The 19,415-nt window shown below is 50.1% G+C and overlaps 1 protein-coding gene across 2 annotated transcripts in view; it reads right to left on the bottom strand.

Annotated features, from left to right (window-relative positions):
* EPS8L2 (EPS8 like 2) overlaps positions 1 to 19,415 on the bottom strand; it is a 48,840-nt gene that overhangs the window by 11,680 nt on the left and 17,745 nt on the right. For both annotated transcript variants that reach the window (XM_058806368.1, XM_058806369.1), the window contains exons 2-10: positions 18,677 to 18,741; positions 17,608 to 17,663; positions 7,310 to 7,374; positions 3,151 to 3,312; positions 2,713 to 2,862; positions 2,512 to 2,591; positions 2,240 to 2,379; positions 740 to 819; positions 138 to 264 (exon numbers count right to left, since the gene is read on the bottom strand). In XM_058806368.1, coding sequence (XP_058662351.1) covers positions 138 to 264; positions 740 to 819; positions 2,240 to 2,379; positions 2,512 to 2,591; positions 2,713 to 2,862; positions 3,151 to 3,312; positions 7,310 to 7,374; positions 17,608 to 17,663; positions 18,677 to 18,720 — 904 coding nt within the window. In that variant the 5' untranslated portion in view covers positions 18,721 to 18,741. The remainder of the gene's footprint in view (positions 1 to 137; positions 265 to 739; positions 820 to 2,239; positions 2,380 to 2,511; positions 2,592 to 2,712; positions 2,863 to 3,150; positions 3,313 to 7,309; positions 7,375 to 17,607; positions 17,664 to 18,676; positions 18,742 to 19,415) is intronic.

Here is a 19,415-nt window from a genome sequence, read left to right as displayed (position 1 = left end):
CCCAAACTTGTGTGCCTGGATGTGTGGCTGTGCCATGGCATTGATCCAGCCTTGCTGGGCCAGGAGCTGAGGTGTCCCCCCCACCTTCATCCCTGACCCCCCTGTGCTCCCCATTTGTTGTGGCTGCTGCACTGCACCTGCTGGCCCTTTCTTCTTGTTCTTCTTCCCTTTCTTCCTTTGGTTGAGCTGTCGGAATGCCTCTGCAGCCTTCTGGAGCCGGGCAACGAACACTTCTATGTCATCCAGGGTGCAGTTCAGGATTTGCTGTGAGGACAGAAACCCAAAGGACCAACGTGAAAGTGAGCCTGGGCTGCACACAGCTGGGAGCCTGAATCCCAGGGCCTGCTGCATTTCCCGGGAGAATGCATATGAGTGGGTAATCCAGGCATGAAATGCAGCTCAATGCTTCCCTTTGCTAGCACAGAGCTGCTGGGCCTGGCTGTGTGCTGTCCTTACCAAGGGGACAAGTGACCCCTCCTAATGGACAGCTGGAAAATAACCCAAGTGGGATGGGGAGGAGCAGAGCTGGAATCAGCAGAGCTGCCTCCGGTCAGAGGACATTGTCACTGATGCAGTGATGGAGACTTGCTTTTGGCCACCTTATCTTTATGCACAGCAGGTATCAATTGGAAAAATGCCTAGATGATGCACTAAATGTCTGCTCCCTGCCTCTGCTCCCTCTCCCTTGCTCCCTGCCTCTGCTCCTGCCTATGGACTGTGCAGTGTCCCTGTCACCCACCGTTTCCTTTTCAATCTTCTGTGCTAACATGGCACGGGATTCCTCATGGTCATGAGAGCCAGAGCTTCGTCGGTCATAGTCTGCAAACCAGGGAGAGAAAACAGATTTACTACCAGAGGCTGGAAATAGGCTCCATAAAAGGCAGGGGTCCATGAAATGGTAGCTCTGAGCTTGGGTGTTTGTTCTGGGTTGTGAGGGCACCTCAGGAATAATGTTTGTAACAGGTGCTAAGTCCCAATCATCCTGCAAAAAACCCAACCCCGAGGCACCTCCTGGCTTCTAGAAGCGACACACCCAGTGTGGGGGGGAATATTCCAGGGGGAACAATCGCTGGGTTGGCCCCTCATGCAAAGCAAACAGTGTCAGCTCAGGGCAGGGGCTTGGAAAGGGCAGCACAGCAGGATCTGCCAAGTGGGAGAACTGGGGAGGCAGTTTTGGCAAAGGACCATGACAAGTCCAGAGCATCTGTAAATGTGGGGATGAGGTGCCCCATCAGGACAGGTTTTATAGGAAAAGCAGGAAGGTGTTTCATGGAGAAGGAATCTCAGCAAACAGGCATCACTCAAGACTTTCTCCTGTCATCTGCTCTCCTGCAAGGCTCTGTGCACTCAGAGCCAGAAATCCTGCCTAGAGGAATTCCCAGCTCTGCTGATGCGAGCACCCTTGGAAGGGCAGAGGTAAGAGTGGCTGCTTTTCACCAGAATAGAGATGTTTATTCATGGTCCAGCTCAGAAATGGAGATATTCCTTTTATGATGCAGAACTGGGCCTGAAATAAGTTCTCCATTCAGCAGCCAGAGAAGTTGCTAGGCTTCAGAAGCCATCCCAGCAAATGAGTGTTTTGGATGTGTTATAGTATCCTATTACCTGTTTTACTTGAAACTAGAAATGAATGCTAAGATAAGGTGGTATGATAGGCAGGGGTAAAAAATGCTTACAGTTTGTTCATCACTTTGATGTTCTGTAAGAGAAAGAGCTTGTTTCTGTTCCTAGGAAGTTACTTCTGTTACTTCTTTCTCCAAAGGAAAATACCAGGTTTTTCCAAGCCAACTCAAATGGGCTCTAGTCAGGATGGTTTTGGAATCAGACTTTAGATGAGCACATAAGAGGGGTGAGTTCAGATCTGCATTTCCACACTTGACTTTACAAGAATTCATGAAAACATGTTGATTTTCAAGGGTGAAATCTTGTCTCCTGTGAAGTCAGCAGAACCAGGAATTTGTCTTTCTAACCAAATGTCTTGTCTGTACATTTTAAGATCACCAATGCCTGGTTCAAATTTCATGTGATGGCTTATGAGGGGTTTTTGCTTTTTTGTCATTTCTGTATCCCCCAAATAAGGGTGTTGTTACAAGGAGTTTCTGGGAGCTTTTATTTGTTGAGCAGGAGACACCCAGTGGGTACAACACTTACTTTTACCACAGACCACTTCAGGAAGTTTGGCTGTCTGAGTTAATTAGTCTCCCATCCCCAGGACAGACTTCCTGAGTGCTCCCAGTACCTGGATCATGCTGGGAAGGAGGTGCCACCCTGTTCCTGTTCATCGCTGAGCCTCGCATGTCATGCTGGATCGGGATGGGAGCCGGTCCTTGAGGTGGGGGGAGGATGGATTGTCTCTGCTTGATCTTTTCCTGGTTTGCCCTGAAAAGAAAATGACACAGAACAAACCCATCAGTGGTTGCAGATCCCTTTTCCAAGAGACTGGAGTGTGACTAAACCACTGGAAACAGGGGTTTATTGTTGTTGCTCCCAGCTGTATCCCACAGCACTTACTTGAGCGTCTGTGGCCGTATCTTCTTCCCGTGCTTGTGGTCTGCCAGGGCACTCTCTATGTCCTCATGAACCATCTCCGCCTTAAGGATAGAACAGGGATGTGTTTAAGGGCTTTAGGAAGGATTGGAGGAAGGGGGAAAGGGCAGACAGCAAGCAGTGTGTTTTGTTCTGTTTCACAGCAAGCAGGAGGGCTCTGCTTACCTCCACCTCATCACAGTTGAAGAAGTGGATGTCAGGTTTGTGCTGCTCAGAATCCTGACACACGAGCAGGAGGATGGAGGAATAGCGCATCTGATTGAGCACTGTCTGGCAGTGCTGCACTGTTGGCAGGGGAAAGTCCTCCAGCTCCTCCTGCAAGAGAAGGGGGAAGGTGTCAGGCAATGGGGAACTGCTGAACTGAGAGGGAATGGTGCTGTGCAGGAACTCCTGGGATCCCTGGGCTGGTCTTCCTTAATTTGTCATTGCTAAAACCATCCTGTTCCCATGCTGCAGGGCTGACTCTAATCCAGGAGAGGATTTTGGTAGTGATTCACCCTTGTTTGTGCTCCTTAGAACTTGCTCTTTCCCAGGCTGAAAGGAAAGGGCACTCCCTGCACCCCACACTTCAGTCTGGGGTCAGCCCCACAGGGCTCCAGGTACCTGTGTCTCACAGTCCAGCAGCCGGATGGACTTGTCATTCACTTGCAGCAGCATCTCCTGTGTCCAGATCTTCTCTTTGGAGTTGAGCAGGATGAGTTTCCGGATTGCATCATCCACTGTCGTGATGGACTCGCTCTTGTCCATTATGAAGGTGGCCAAGTGCTGAAGTTGGGGAGAAAAAGGAGATAAAAACAGGTGGAAAATGTTTTTTGGGGTGTATAAATTGGTGATGAAAGCATCTCTAGAGGCTTCAATTACTGTTTGTAGTTTCTCAGAGCTCAGGCATGAAGTTGCTGCTGCAAAAAACAGTTTTGGTTGTTGGTACCAGCCTTGTCGTGGCAATGAAAGATTTGGGTTTCATAATGGGTTTTCATAACCAGTTTCACCACTTGCATATTACTTTCATCAATTCCAGCAGCTCTCATCCCCATCCAGCAGGGCAAATGCTTCACACACATGAGTTACTCCCCAGGCCCCTCTGAATCTAGCTTGGAAGTAGAACTATGGCAGTCAAACCATTGCTTTGCTTGCCAAGCCATAAATGCACTTGTGTTTTGCTTGTCTTGTGTAGCAAGCCTGCTTGTGTGGGATTTGTGCCAGGCAAAGAGCTCACACAGACCATGGACAAGTGTTGGTCCCCTGTGCCAAGTGGGATCCATGCAATGTGTGGGGTCCCATGCTCTGGGAATAGCTACTCTGAAGAGCTTCTATGCTGCAAAGCCTGCAGGAGCTCCAAACCTGGCAGCTCACTCTACACCAGCCCTTAAAGCTCCCCTTAGGGTTGGGGTTACCTTCTCCCCAAAAATACCCAAATCAGCCCTCATAGTAGTGAAAATGGGTGTTGCTGACTGTAGGAAAGGATTTTTTGCTGCCTGCCTGTGGTTTTGCTTGTTTATCCTGGTATTCCTACCTCCTTTCACCTCTCCTGTAAACCCAGCCCGTGGTCTTCTCCCATCAGCCAGGCTTCTGTGCTGTCCTCCCTTCTTTCCCCACCCTGTGTGAGCACTTTGGCCAGGAGCAGCTCAGCTACAGCACAGCCATCCAAGCTGCTTTCCCATCCCTGCTCCAACTGCACCCTGGAGTGTGTGGTGATCCAAACCTTGCACTTGGCACCTGTATGTGCAGAGTTTGTGTAATGGGGCAGCACTTGCAGCTTTGGTGGGACCCTGGGACTCCATGGGAAGGGAATGGTGGGCAGGGAGGCAGCTGTGGAAAGGAGAGATGTGTCACATCCAAACGTTGTGTCCCCACCAGCAGTGGGTGAAGGCCACTCCACAAGCGCAGGTGAGCAAGCGCTGCTCCCTGCGGATGGAAGAACTGGTTGTGTTGCCAGCAGAGGGCACTGCAAGGCAGGAAAAGCTGGGACTCGGAGCCGCCACGCAGTTTGCCCAGCTGTTGGCCCCGGGGCAGAGACAGCACAGCCAGGACACATGTTCAGGTGATACATGGGAAGGAAAAAAAACCTTAGGAAGGAAAAAAAAAAAAACTCAGGAAGGAACAAGGTTCTGTTTCACCTTGTTCTTTTGTTGGCCAGCTATGTTCTTGGTAGGAAGGGAAGGGGAACACGCCTGACTCAAAAAGCAGCTGAAGCTTTTCTCTGTCTGTACCAACTTTCTCCAGCAGAGAAAAGCAGATTTTTGCATGAATAAGCTACAGGCCTGATCAAGGCATCTGTGCAGTCCAAGGGCCTGCAACCTTTGGAGGCTTATTGGACAAGATCTCAGCTTTTTCTCTTTTCCCGGGAATACTGAAGGCCCATCCACCAGCACGACCCTCTCATCCTGGTTTCCTTGTTCAATAGGATACAGAACAGGCACTTCAGCAGCAGTGGCTGAGCTGGAGAGCCAGGGGCAGATTAAGCCCTGGAGCAGGGGAATCACAAGGTGCTGCAGGTAGAACTGCCCTGGGGGGCCAGGGACAGCAGTGTGGCCACTCAAAAATGGTCCTGCTGGGCATTCAGAGTTTGTGGGGAGGGCAGCAGTGAAATGCCTGCTTCTCATTGATGCACACATCCTGGTTTCAAAGCAACAGCTGGAAAAACAGGGAGTGTTTTAAAGCTAAAGTGCTAAATTGATGGGAAATTTGTAGTAACAGGATGAGTTTTGCCTGGCTTTTTCTCCCTTTGATCCTGTATCTTCCTGCTTTCTCCCAGTGATCAGAAATCACCATTCTAGGGATCAAGTAGCTTCTTTCTGGGGCTGATGCACTCATGAGCTTATTCAGTAACCCAGTGGGTTGTGTCCACAGTTGACATGTGCATCAGTGGGCCATGGAGGAGGATGACAAAGTTGTTGGGAAGAATTCCTTTCTCCTTGTAAAAGCCCAAGTAAATGCAAACTGGGGAGCAGATTAAGAGGCAGCAAAAGCTGATGCTGCTCCAGCATGTCCTGCTGTGGGACTTGGAGAAGCTGTGGATGTTGGGGTCTGGCACAGACCAGATGGACCTGAGATGGATGTGTGCACTCCATCTCAGAGCCTTGGATGGTTGTGAGGAAGCACAGGCAAGAACTGTTGCTGCAGTTGGCTCCCCACAAGGTGGATGCAGGGAAAGGCTTGGATTTAAAGCACTGGTAGACTTTGCAGAAAATCTTTAAACATGCTCTTGGGCATTAGGGCTGTATAGGGTTTGTGGTGACCCATTTGCTATTAGATGTTTTCCAAAGACTAGAAAAAGGAGCAGAGCAGAGGACAATGCAAGGCCCATTCCTGTGTTCATCAAGCAAAGTATGGGGTGAGGCACTGTCTAAACAGAACTCCTGGCAGGTGTGTGAGCTGAAAGCTGAGATTAGCAATGCAATCACAAATGAAAAACATGCTGGGTGTATGTTACTGTAAAATAGTGCATGGGAAGGTATTTGCCAAGTCAGTTTTATCTGTGCAGAGGTGACAAGCCCTTTTCTTTCAGAGCAGTGAGGGTATGGGTTTACTCAAGATGACAGGCATTTTTATCTCTTCTATTATTTTCTCCACCACCTTTACAAGCTTCATAAATTCCTTTGCTGTTTACTGTTCAGTCAGTTCTCATGGAGGGGAAGTTACTTGTCTGACTCAGTCATCAGAATATTTTTCTGCTTTCCATTTTTTGTAAATATGGGTGGATTGAGAGGGAGAAGCTTGTTGCTGTCTTTGTTTTATCCCTTAAAAACCTGTTTTCATCCAGATAGACATTTAAATACAGCAACTTTTATTAGAATGGGCAATGACTCCACCCACCATTAAACTTTGATCTGATTACTTCAAAAGGTATAAAATGCCTCCTGTGAGGAAACCTCATTCTATCTCACTGCCTGCCACTGCAATCCTGTTTGCCTTGGTCAAAGGTCAGGGGAGAGACTGACAAACAGGCAGCTTATGGCATAATTAATAAAGAATTAATTTACATGTCACTGTTTAAAGTCCCTTCTCTGCATCCATGAGTGACTTCTGAGCCACTGAGTTGGTTTCTCCGATGGAAACCAGGACCTCTTTCCAAACAGGCACTTTACAAGTCTAAATGTAGGCTTTCAAAGGGCCCCATCTCCTAAATATGAACCTGAGAAAGTGTTCTCCTGTCTTGCCTTGCTCAGTTTTCAGTGATGAATGGCCCCACCTCCTCCATGGAGTCCTGCACCACCAAGTTACATTACAGGAATTGCCAAGGTCAGGATGGCCAGGCTGGCTTCTCTTTTTGGGTGGGTGTCTGTGGCAGTGGGAGATGGATTTGGCTTATTGCCTGTCTTGTGTGAAGGGTTTGTGTTACCTGAGAGGACACAGTAGCTGAGGAGAGCTGAAAGCTGATAGTCCATGTGGTCTCTGTTGTTTGGAAAGCTGAGTTCCAGTAACGACCATGGGAACTTTGCTTTTAACCTGTCTGTGCTGATCAGAAGAATTTAAAGCACAGGGTGACAGGACGGACAGCATTTCGTGCTCTCCTTCAAACACAGAGGAGGGAGAAGACAACAGCTTCTCCATTTCCTCTTTCCTTGTACAGAATTCCCCTTGTTTATTGAAATCTTCTTTCTCCCCCATTTACTCAGTGACTTGAGAGTTTAATGGTAAGGAGGTTCCCAACTTTCCCTTCTCCTCCTAAAGGTCCAGAGCTCAGGGAACACGCTGCACTGCAGGCACCCATCACTGACCCTGTCAGCCCCCTAGCGCTCCATTGCGTGTGTGTGCTCACCTGGACGTGGTACTGGGAAGTCTCGTGCATAATGATGTTAGAATTGGAGTATTTTTTCCTTTGTTCTGTAAGAAACAAGAAAAGAAGCATTGGTTGTTTTTCTTTGGATCTGAGAATTAGAACTCTTGAGTCTTTCTCACAGTCCCCGAGCTTCCAGCTCGGGCTCCACGGGCGCTGCCAGCAGGGGTCTCTCCAGAACAAGCACTGCCTTTCCTTGAGCTTTGCCTTGGGGATTTCACCTTTTCTCCTTGGCCAGCCAAGAGCTTTTAAATCGAGCTCCTCTTGGTGCACGGGGCTGAGCACAATCCTGCCCACGGCTTGGGGAGCGTACTGAGCACCCGGAGATATCCCAGTGATAAGGATCATGAAAAGATGCCACTGCTTTTCTTTGGAGCCTGGTAAGGGTGGGTAGAAGTTAATTCAAGCTGATTTCTAAAGCTTTTTAACACTTACCCTACCACTCTTTAGGCTGTGCCATCGATTGGCAGGACACAGGAGTACTTCACACCTGTAGCTCCGTGCCTGTGGCTGAAAACACAGCAGTGTTTTGCCTCTGTGCCTAACTGCTGAGCCCTGGAGTGGTGGATGTTCCCCAGTAGAAGAGATTTATTGATTAACTGGTGGGAATATTGGCAGAGGCATTACAGGAGACTGCAGGGCTCTGAGCCTGTGTCTCATACACCACCAGCACCAGCTCAGAGGTGGAGTGAGGATGGTTCAGGGGAAAGACCTCAGACATCCAGACCAGCTCCCTGCTCAGCCATTCCAGAGTGACCTTGAATAAACAAATTAGTATTGCAGCGCAGCCCCTTCCCACCTCAGGCTGGCAGGAAAGGCTCAGTGGCACTTTGTGGTTGCTGGGGGCTTTAATTGCAGTCTGTCCTACTTGCAATGTGGGGCAAGGTCTGGGATAGGGCACAGGCAGCGCATCCCACAGGGATTTGGGGCTGATGTGAGGCACTTTTTTTCCTCTCAGTAACCTCAATTTCCTCCCTGAGCATTTCTCATGTAAATAGATGACACTGATGGAAATGAGAACACCGCATTCATGTGGGATGGAGACAGATTTGGGTTTTAAGACATCCCATCCCCTCCTTTTCCAAAGGGAGTGGAAAAGGCTGAAGTGGGTGGTCTGGAAACAAAGGGAGTTTACATTCGGACAGGCAAATGTCTCCAGCCCTGAGAGGAAGGGTGAGGAGCTGTGTGGGGAACTGGTAGTCCCTGAGGGAGGGAAGAAATACCAGGGGGATGAGGTTTCCAGTGGGAGGTTAGCACAGGTCTGTGTTCCTGGTAGGAAAACAGCCCACGGAGCTGTAGCAGTGGTCAGGGCAGCAGCTGGTTGCCCTCAGACTCCCTGGGATCCCTTCCTGTGCCTTTTCCCCTTCCTCCGAGCTCAAAGAAGCTGCACGTGTCACAGTCAGGGGAGATCTCAGTGTGCACTGCTGAGAAAATCTTCAGAGAAGCCCTTGGAAGTTTTGGGGGTTGGCCAAAACCTCAGAACTCTGCATAGCCCAACTTCCCATCACCTGCACTCAGTGAGTACAAGAGAGCAAAGGCCTCTTTAGCCCTTTGCAGCCTTGTTCAGAGAGCAGCAAGCCCTGGGACAGGGAGAAATGCAGATGTTTCCCCTCCCTCTGTTGATTTTTCCCTGGGGGAATTTCTGCATTACCTCCACAAGCCACAGAAGTAGAACAAAGTGCCTCTATTCTGTCTCCCGATGTCATTCAAGTGATGTCCCAGAAGCTGCCCAGGGCAAGAAATGGGGTGTTTCTGCATGTTCTCTTGAAATCCCTTCTGTCTCCTTGGCTTCTACCTGTCCCCCACACCCATGGAAACTTTTAGTTTTGTGTTTCCTGCTGGCATCCGCAAATAAGACCACGAGGTCTGGAACCAGCCAGAGTTTCTGGGGACAGCAGGGTGCCAGAACACCAAAACCTCCTTCTTTTCTAGCACTTGGTTTTGAATTAAACACAGGAAGAATTAAAGAACCAGGTTGCTGATCATGAGAGAGTCATATTTGGGCCACATCTATCCAAGGAGCGTGGGTGCTTTAAAGAAAATGAGTGTTTTTTGGTTTATTTACTCAAAACAATATGGTGAAATACTGCAGGGCTTTCCAACATGCATCATTATTTGTCTTTGATTAAATTTGGCTCTGGTTGGGCTGGGCTGATCCGAAAATGCTTTTAGGAAGAAGTTCTTCCCTGTGAGGGAGCTGAGGCCCTGGCACACGTTGCCCAGAGAAGCTGTGGCTGCCCCATCCTTGGAAGTGTCCATGGCCAGATTGGGCCGGACTTGGAGTGACCTGGGACAGTGGAAGTTGTCCCTGTCCATGGCAGGGGATGGAATGAGATGAGCTTTAAGGCCCCTTCCAACCCAAACCATTCTGGCATTCTGTAAATGATGCCTATAGCAAAATCTGTGGCTCTCTGACTTCTTGATCAAGGGGAATCCTTTGCCTGGCCCAGGTGAACTCCCTAGCCAGCCATACCTCAGAAGGCAGGTCACCTGTCCTGTGTGGCTGCACCCTGCCCTTCTGCACAGCTTTGTCCCTGACCTGCTGAATTTTGTATGAGTGCATGCTGGCCTGTTAGCAGCAGCAGCAGCAGCAGGAGCTCATTTCCTCCTGCTTCATCTGACACCTCACACCAGGACACTTGGCATTTCTACAGTGTCCTGCAACAGGACCTGGGTACCTTCAGGTGTTATCTGACCCCTAACCTGGCCCCAGGATGTGGAGAATTTGCATAATCCCTATGTGATAGATGAGCATTGCAGAAATATAGTGATGATTTCCCCAAATTAGCTCAGACAGCAATCTGCACCTCTTGTTTATCTCCTGCTATGACCTTCAGAGTGTGTGGCAGTGAAGGACTCTGGATATAACAAAGGCAAAGGGCAGGGAGAGCTCCAGGACTGTGGCACTGGTACAGCAAACATCCAGAGGTGATAAAGCTGGCATGAACCCACAGTGACCACTGTCCTTTTCCCCTTTTGTCTGCCAAGAGAGCCAAAGAGATGGGAAAACAATAGAGCTTTGTCCTGTCCTTTTTGTGTCTGGCAAGGAAAAAACCCAGCTCATAGCATGGGTGTCGTGGCAGGTGCTGGTGGATCCCCTGTGGCCTGAGGAGCAGTTGTGCTGATCCCAGACACTTGCTGTATGTATGGGATGGGGAATCCAGAAAGCTTTGAATGCCCTGAGCATGGATAACACGTGGGACACACACAGCCTCTGGTAAATTGTCTCATCTCTTGCCTCTCAGGGTCTGGCCCAGTGATCCCCAAGACAATCCTTTGAGGGGAAAAAACCCTATAAATGGTTCTTTAACAGAATTCACTTCAGTTCTCTACTAACCAGGTAGCTTTAATCTTGCCTCACACCCAGAGGAGGGGCAAAATGGGAACGAATGTTATCTGCCACTGGTATCTTACAGATAAACAGTGCTGTGGGAATGGTGTTTCCCACTGGCACCAGTGAGGAAATGGGAAGAGCTGAGACCACTGCAGAGGTACAAGGTGGTACCTGGGGGCTCAAAACAGTGCTGGGCTGAAATCCCAGTAATGATACTAAAATCTTGGCTAGCAGGGAAAGAGTCCTGTTTGGCTTTATGTTAAGGAGTGGAGAGGATGAAAGAGAGTAATAAATCAGGAAAAAAAGGCAGGATGGATGCACATCCTGGAGGGCTGGGGTTATCAGCTTGGTCCAGGAAGCCAAAGCACATCTTTAGTGCCAAGTTCCCTCCCCATTTCCATGCAAAACCTTATTTAGCAGGGAGCTGGGATGTGGCTGTGAATGTTCAGTGAGCACAGGAGATCAACTAGCGGGATAAACTGTCCGTGGGCCCAGCTCACAGCTGGGATCATTGGTTAAGGTCTCTGGGAATGCTGAGCAGTGCCAAGGAGGGCAGGAGCAGGCTTGTCTTTCTCCATGCACAGCCTCTGTCAAGCCAGAGGGGCACAGCACCCCCACTACAACCTGCCAGTGGCCTCTGCCTCCCCTCCAGGCACATCCTTCTCTGATTAATTAGTTTTACCACACAGGATCCTACCTGATCCTCCCTGTCCCTCCCCACATTTGTTTACAGCTGTTGCTGGGCAGAAGGCACAGCAGAAGACAGGGGGATGTATGGGCAAGTACAGAGCAGTCTCTGAGGAATGAGAGGCATTGGATTTGTTTTCTTTGCCAGAGCCACACCAAGGAGCTCTCCTCCATTCCCTGAATCACACTGCTGACCTCCCCAGCCTCCACATCCATTACAGCAGCCTAAGGGAAGTCCTGGTGGTTACTTCTGGAGCTTGCCAGTTCCTTATATAATCTTTACATTATCTATACATTATCTAGCAGTGCACACACTGTTTATAGGAACCTGCCAGCATAGCATGAGCTGCTCTGTGCCAAATGGCAGGTCAGGACCAGCCTGCTGAGCAGAAATGGTGCAGCAAATGCTCTGTGTGCTCCTGGCAGCCACAGAAACCTGCCAGGCTGGCTTACAGAGCAGCAGTATGGAATAACCTCCATTCCAGGATCCCAGCCTGGGGCCAGATGTGGCACTTGAACACAGCATCTGCTAGGTTCCTGCTTCCTGCTCCAGGTTACCCAGGGTTAGTCAAGGATCTGGTTTTGAGCCTTGCACTGACCTGCTGTGCCTGAGATACCTGACAGGGGAGAATCTGCAGGTCCTGCCTTGCTCCTTCCCTGCTCTCCATGGCCAGCACAGAGCTCCATTTTGGGATATCTTTGCAGTCTAGGGAGCATCAAGCTCCCTGGGTTTGCTGTTAGATCTGTGGTACTTGCTGAACTGCTGGGGCTGGTCTGTACTGGCGCCTGTGGCACTGGGAATGTCTGCCTGGTCAGCTCTCCCTCATGGCCGGTGTGAGCAGATGGATCTGGAAGCTCCTAGAGTGAATGAACAGCTCTCATTAAAGTGTGAATGGGCTGTGGCAGCAGGGAGCAGCGGCTCCGGGCTCCACACGGCTGAATTCCTTCTCGGCACGCTTCATGTTTGCCACAGCTCAGCCCCAAGTGCTCACATTCCTGCTTTATTAGCTGAAGACACAACCCACTCTAGGAAAGCAAATAAAAACCTGGCACAGCTCCTGGGTTGTGCAAGGACTGAGTACATGGAGGAACAGTGTGTGTTTGTGTTCAGTGTGTCCAGCAGGCTGCTTGGAGCAGGATAATCAGGGCATTGAGAGCTATAGTTTACCAGTAGAGATATTCCCTTTTGCCTTTACAACCAGACCTGGAAGAAACCTGCTAAATTATTTTCCACCAAAAAGCCTAAACTGGTGTTTTCTCAGCTTTCTGTAGCTGGTAATGACATTTTTTGAATGAACGTAGTAAGATGTTCTGTTTTTTCAGAACATAGTAAGATTGTGGGAATCCTGATTTAATTAATTAGCTTTCTTTGAATCTTGAAAAAAAAATTGTAATGAAAAGTTCCTCTTTTTTTTTTTTTTTTTTTGTTGTTATTTTTATGAACTATCACAACTTTAGTTCCCAAACTTTAGTTCCCAAACTACTTGGGCATATCCAAAACCCCATTTCCATTTAGGAAAAGGTTCCTCTATGTGAGCTTTACGCAGTTACTCCATGAAAGGTGAGAACTTGTGTTCAGCAGTTTCAAGGTGGCAAAGAAAAAGGGTCACTGGAGATGCTGAACAGCATCAGAGGTGGGAGATCCCTCTCCACAGCATCCCTGTCACTAACTGCCATCCCAAATCCTGGCCAGCAGCACCTGGAGCAGCGTCTGCTCTTCCCACTGGCTCCAGTCATGGCTGAACTGAGCCAATGTGTTCCCTATCTCACCCACCACTGGGGCTTGATCTGCAGGAACCAACAGGATTGTTGGCTTCCAGTTTTTCTTCCAGCCCTGTTTCCAGTTGGTGTATTAAGTGTCCAAGGCATTGAATGGAAGGGTCACCCACACACACAGTGTCAAAGGGGGAGCAGGGTAATCTGAAGCTGGAATCTCAGGTGGGAAAGGGGATGTGAAGAAGGGAGCTGGAAGGCACCAAGGGACCAGGGGAAGGACAAGGGAGTTATTCAGGGCTAGCAGGAGGGGACAGCAGGAATTAATGACCTGGGCAAGAAGGCTGGATCTCTGCTGAACCTCAGGCCTTTTCTCCAGTATGATGAAATCTTTAAAGACATGACAGTGAGTGGCACTGTTCTGAATCCCTGTGGATTTAGGTATGGACCTGGTCATCTTGATTCAGCAGTGTGGCTGAGCAGGCTTGGCAGGCCACTGCTCCTGCCAGAGTTGTCTCTTGCAGACAATACCAGTGTGTGTTAAATCCTGCACAAATCCTCTCCTAAAGGTTGTGGGGAGGGAACAGTCCCTCCTTGCTCGTGTCAATAATGATGTGACAGCTATGTGGCCTCCAGCTGGGATTGTGAACAAGCTCATGGTTTGGGCAGGGTGTGGGAGAGCCAGGAGCAGGGAATTACAGTCTGCGCACTGTGCTCAGGGCTGGAGGGTCTCATCTCAGGGACCTCTCCATGTGGCTGGGGCTGGAGGCCCTGCTGGGATGCAAGCAGATCTGTGGAACCCCCAGGACCATTAAAGGTAAGTTCCTTCTTCTCCATTGGTGTGTTCTGCCTGGCCAGTGCCAAGCAGCTGCCTGTGGCTCAGGGGTGATGCTGGCACCAGTGGAGCCTCTCTGCCTGTGGCTCCCCAGGGAGATGATCCCTGTGCAGGGCACACTGGGCAGGAAGTGGCTCCTCTCTTTGTGCCAGTGCCTCGTGTCCTGTTACAGCGCCGCAGCCTGGCTTGGGTTACGGGTGTGCAGTGTCAAGTGATCAGCATCAGCACTGCGCTTCTCCAGCCCAACTCATTGCTCCCAAACCCCTTTTCCAGCCCTGTGCCCTATCAAGTCTGGTTCTTTCCCAGAAGTGAGTGCATGGAGGGTGGCTGAACAGGCTGGAACCAGCTGGCAGGGTCTCACAGACCCTGGAAGGAGGCTGAGCACCGCAGGGACAGACAGCAACCAAACAGAAATGAGCTGCTCTTCCCCACACCCTGTGAGAAATCACTGCAATCATCAGACTGCCCTGAACTTCTCCTGCTACGCTACCTAATCCATCAGGAGAGCCAGCCAGTGCTGTGTGACACCTCTGGAAGCAGCTGGGGGGAACACCTGCATAAGCCCACCTGGAGTCACTCAGAAATGGGTGGCAGCAGCTTTCCTGCTGTGGGAAATGCTGTGCAGAAAGAAACACTTCCTGCCAGTCCTCCCATGGGTTCTGCTGGAGCCTGGTTCCCCCCCCACCAGGGCTTTCATCTGGGCTCAGAACAGACGCCCGTAAGCAGAGAAGCAGCCTAATTTATTTATGGTGTGCATTAACATTTATTCAGCTGGTGGCTGTGTGGGGAGAGGTGGCAACCTGAGAGGGGCCAGCCATTCCCTGCTGCCAGCTGAGGTGGGACTGCTCCCTGTAGCCACAGACTCTTCCAGAATGTGGAGCTGAACGAATGTGGTGCTGTTTTACTAAGGGGGGAGGAAAGGATGAGTGTCCTGCTCCCACAAGAGCCAAGAAACCTCACTGAGGATGGCAGAGCAGCTGGAAAGCATATCAAACTCTGCTAGGAACAGAGCCAGGAGAGGGTATCTTGGGGTTTTAAGTCAGTTTCATTGTCGAATTCCCTTTGGTCATCTCTCCTCATCCCTCTGTGCTCACCACAGTGAAGAATACACGGTGGTAGGCAACATATTTGGTGATCAAAGCATTTTAGCAGGCCAAATGTGACACCAGAGCCTTCCCCACCCATCAACAGCCGCGTGATGAGGCTGTGTCCTGTGAGCACCTTCACACTATGTCCTGGAGGTCCTCCACCTTCACCATCCAGATGCTTTCCTGTGCACAGACTGAAGCTGCTGCTGTGTTCCAGCCTCACCACAACAATTTTAAATATCCCTCTTCAGGGTCTCCCTGAGGTGGGTTTAATATTCCCAATAAGTCCCTGTTGATACTGGGGACACCTTGGCCCTCAGGTAGCACTTTTGTACCCACAGTTGGCACCCCTGTCATGTTAAGCCAGTATTACTGTAGAAAAAGCATCTTTAGAAAGGTAAACCAAAGGCCTTGTTCATTTAGAAATAATATTTAGACACCTGTGTGCATTGGAGCCATCATAACCCAGAGAGCTTTAAATGAGTGGATGCCTGTGTGCTGGCAATTTGGGAGTCACTGCACTCACTTCTTGGAGGCCTGGCAGTGTGCACAGGCTGAGGGTCCAGCCTGATTGCACAGGAGGAAAATAGAAATATGAAAAGTCTTGTCAGCTCCAAACATCCCTCAGCAGTGTTGTAATCATATAATCAAGGCCAGCTCAGCTTGGTGTGATTTGTTTCATTATGAAACATAATTCTCCCTGGATTTTTAGTTGTTGCTTGCCCTCTATCCCCAAATGTGCCAGCCAGCTCACAGCAGAAATTAATGCTGGGGGGGGGGGGGGGGGGGGGGGGGAGAATCCGAGTGGGAAAGGGACCAAGACATTTAAATATTGGTTTACACGTGCTAAGTGTCTTTTGCTGAATTAGCGGGTGGGTTTCAAGTGCTGCCAAGCAAAATCCCTCTGGATGTGCTCATGCCAGGGGCTGGGCTGGCCAAGAGGCACTGATTTGTGCAGGGAATCAGAGCTCAATCTGTATTTCAGTAGTGGCAGGGAAATAGCAGGCAGCTGCTTTACTCCTCCTGAGGATTTGGCCCAGGGACACAGAGTCCTCATTTCAGGTTTGCTGGAATTTGGTCAGAGAGGTCCCAACCCTGGTGAATTTGTTTTTGAGGTGTGTTCATACAAAAAAATGTGGAAGATGAAATTCTGTGTTGAAAAGTGCTTATTTGAGAGCTGTGTTTGTTTCCAAGGCAGTCTGTCAGCCTTTCCTTGCACTGCCCTTTGTGGCAAGGACTGAGGGGCGCTCCCTGTGCCATGGCACCATTAGATCCCCCTCTGGAATTCTGGTGGCTGGAGCCCTGGGTTTCCTGCACCCATGGGTGCCAGCCTGCAAATCTGCTTGGCTTTAATCCCGTTGTGAGCTCCCAGGTTCATTTTTACACATCTCTGTAGGGGTGTTTACCTGGAACCTGCAGCCCTCCTGCCCCTGACAGGATGTGCCAGTGTCAGTGCACAGCCAAAGGAATGTGCACTGTCTTGGAGGCAGGAGGAGTTTGTCTGCACTAGCAGCCCTGTGTGCACCCAAAATTCCCACCCCTCATCCTCTTGCTTCTTTATCATGTGTCCTTCCATGTCCAGAAGTGACTGCCACAGTTCAAACCCCTGCTTGGCACCCGCCCACCCTGCAGCATCCAGGCCACGAACAGCCAAACTTCTGCTCTGCCATTACCCTCATGTTTCATTTCTTGGGAGCTAATTGACATTAACAGTGGCTTTGTTTAGCACTAAATACAGCCCCTGCCATCCCACTTGTCCCCAGGTGAGGTTGGCCTCTCTGGACACTGCTCCAGGCCACTCCACATGGATAATCCTCCAGCCTTGGGCAAAGGGAGTCACTTCTCAGGGACAAATAAACCACACTGGCAGTTCATAGCCACCGAAGACAATCTCTGATCAAATAGAAAATATTCAAGGAAAAGCACACACAGCCTGTTCCTTCCCAATTAAACATCATCCATGTAAATCCACAGCTCTCAGGTGGGAGAGCTGGCGGGCTCAGACACCCCAAAAACTGCTTGTGTTAGCCTAGACAACCTCCAGCTTCTTACCCAGGAAATAACTGGGGGAGGTGATTTCTCACATGATTTATGCTTGCTCTGCCCACCCCAGAGGCCACATTTTCCCCTGGGATACTTGGATCTGCTGAGATCAGGAATAACTGTTATTGATACCTAAATGTGGTGAACCCAAACAAGCTGCCTCTCAGACTGTGCACAAACACCCATCCTGGCCATTTCCTGCACTTCCAAAGAGCCAAAGGGCATAGAATTTTCATGGTTCACTAAGTAGTTAGGAGAGGATAATCATTAACCTGCTGAGGACAGTCTTTCTTTTGTGAAGCCCTTTATCAGGTGATCTTGCTCACAGACCTGGGGAGGATCTGGGTAAGGGAAGCAACGTTCTGTTCCCACAAAATCCCAACTGTCCCCAGTGTGGGAGGTGTCGGCACAGATGTGAGGTGTCTTTTTGCTGCCAGGTCAGGCCAGCCTGTTGCGTATGGAACTCTGGATTCATGTGGCTTTGACTGAGTTCCAGCCTAAAGCTCCCCAACACCCACATCCAGCTCTCCAGAGGTGCCTTTGCCATGGGAAACTTTGGATGTTTGCAGGCACAACTCACCATACAAGTCCTTTGCACTCAGCTTGGAGGCTCCCTCAGCTTTGCCCATGCTGCCACTGAAAAAGGAAGAAGGTACAAATCAACCATCAGCTCCCAAATATTTTTAACTTCAGTTTTCACACAGCAGCTCTGCAGTGCCCAGAGGGACCAGCCCTTCCCTTCCTTGCAAAGCATTTCCTTGTGGGCCGTGCCGGCGGCTCCGGTGCAACTCTACCCGTTATCCACACCACAGGCACATGTCACTGAACCCAGCGGTGGAAACAGGACACGGAGCAGCCCAGCCAGGCCTGTCCCCTCTAGAGTTACCTTCACAGTGTCCCCTGGCAGGACAGCACTCCGGAGGGGCTGCGTCAAGGACAGCAGCTCCCAGTGTGCCATAAGTGGGAGTTACAGGGAGACTCCCTCCATGTATTCCTGAGCCCACCTGAACCTGAGGCAGTACAGCAGCCAAGGTGATGATCCCTTCTCAATGGACATGTTGGACATGTACCCCTTTGAAGGCAGGTGCTTGGATATAGAACATATCCCATGTAAGGGAAGGTGGAATTGTGTGAAAACAGTTGAGTTTTGGGGTGTCAAGTCTCTAAGCAGCACATGTAGGGCCACCCCCTGTGCATGGGTCATGGGTAGGAGCACCCAGGAGATAACAGAGTTTTCTCTGGCAGAGGAGGAGCCAAGTGGGATCTGAGGTGCTGTGGCTGGGCTGTCCTGCACAGAGCAGTGAGCCCATGGGTGCCCAGGGGCTGCTTTGTGCTCTGTCACCATGTCCCCCTGAGGGCAGGCAGTGGATCAGGTGCTCATACCCAGTGCAGGAAGGAGGGAGAGAGCTGGAGGCTCTAGCTCCACTGGGAGGTTGCCATGGGCTGCTGGTGGAGAGGCTCCTGGTGTCCCTCTGCTCTCTCCACCTCATGTGCCACTATCAAACCCCAGTGCACAGGGCAGGTGATGTGTGAGGCAGTGCCAGCTTGTGAGGTGCCCAGGGGAGGTGAAACAAACACCAGGGACTTTGGGGATGAGTGGGACTGCTTGGAGTATCCTGAACAGTAGGAAGGTGCAGGGAGATCCTTACTTTGCTGAGCCGGGGTTGCTGTTGAGGGATCCCTTGTGACTCATGTTGCTTCACAGGCCAGGCAACTGCAGCAGAAGCACAAGAGACAGGGTCAGTGGTTATAGAATAGGCTCTCAGGTGATTTATCTGTGTGAATCCTGTCCTCCCTGCCTCCAAGCTGGGGTCTCCAAGCAGATCAAGCAGTCAGGTGAGTACAAGGGTGTTTCCTCCCTGTTCTCAGTCACCTCTCACTGCTCCGACCTAGGCTGAAGGTGACACATCCCAGGATGCTTTTTCAAAACCTATTTCCACCTCTCCCTCTTGCTCTTCCATTCCAGGCACACCCCAACTTTGTGACATTCCAGCACATCTTTTTCCAGCAGCACTGTCCTGCCTAAGGTTAACAGGGACTGAGGTGCCCTTTGCCTCCATGATCTGTCCCAGATGCCTGTGCCCATGTGCTCATGGCTGTGTGTCCCAAGTAATTTTTCATGCCTAGAATGCCATTAGCTTTTGTTATGTGGTAATGTTAAGCTCTACACCAGCTGTTAAATTATCTTTACGAGGGGATTGACCGCATAAAGAAAAATGGGATAACTAAATGCTGCTCCACTGGCAGCTCAGGGATGAAGGAAAATGTACTGCGGTGAGTGGTTAGTGAAAGGCAGACTGGATCAGCACAGATCATTTTCCTTTTCTTTCCAGTGAGAATTAGAATGTGGGAGAAGATGTGAGTGAGATCCAGGCACTGTTCTGACAG

Source organism: Ammospiza caudacuta, chromosome 6, assembly GCF_027887145.1.
Source record: "Ammospiza caudacuta isolate bAmmCau1 chromosome 6, bAmmCau1.pri, whole genome shotgun sequence".
In the NCBI taxonomy this organism is placed as follows: domain Eukaryota; kingdom Metazoa; phylum Chordata; class Aves; order Passeriformes; family Passerellidae; genus Ammospiza; species Ammospiza caudacuta.
Note: the sequence above shows the minus strand (reverse complement) of the source record. Positions and strands in the feature narration are given on the sequence as shown.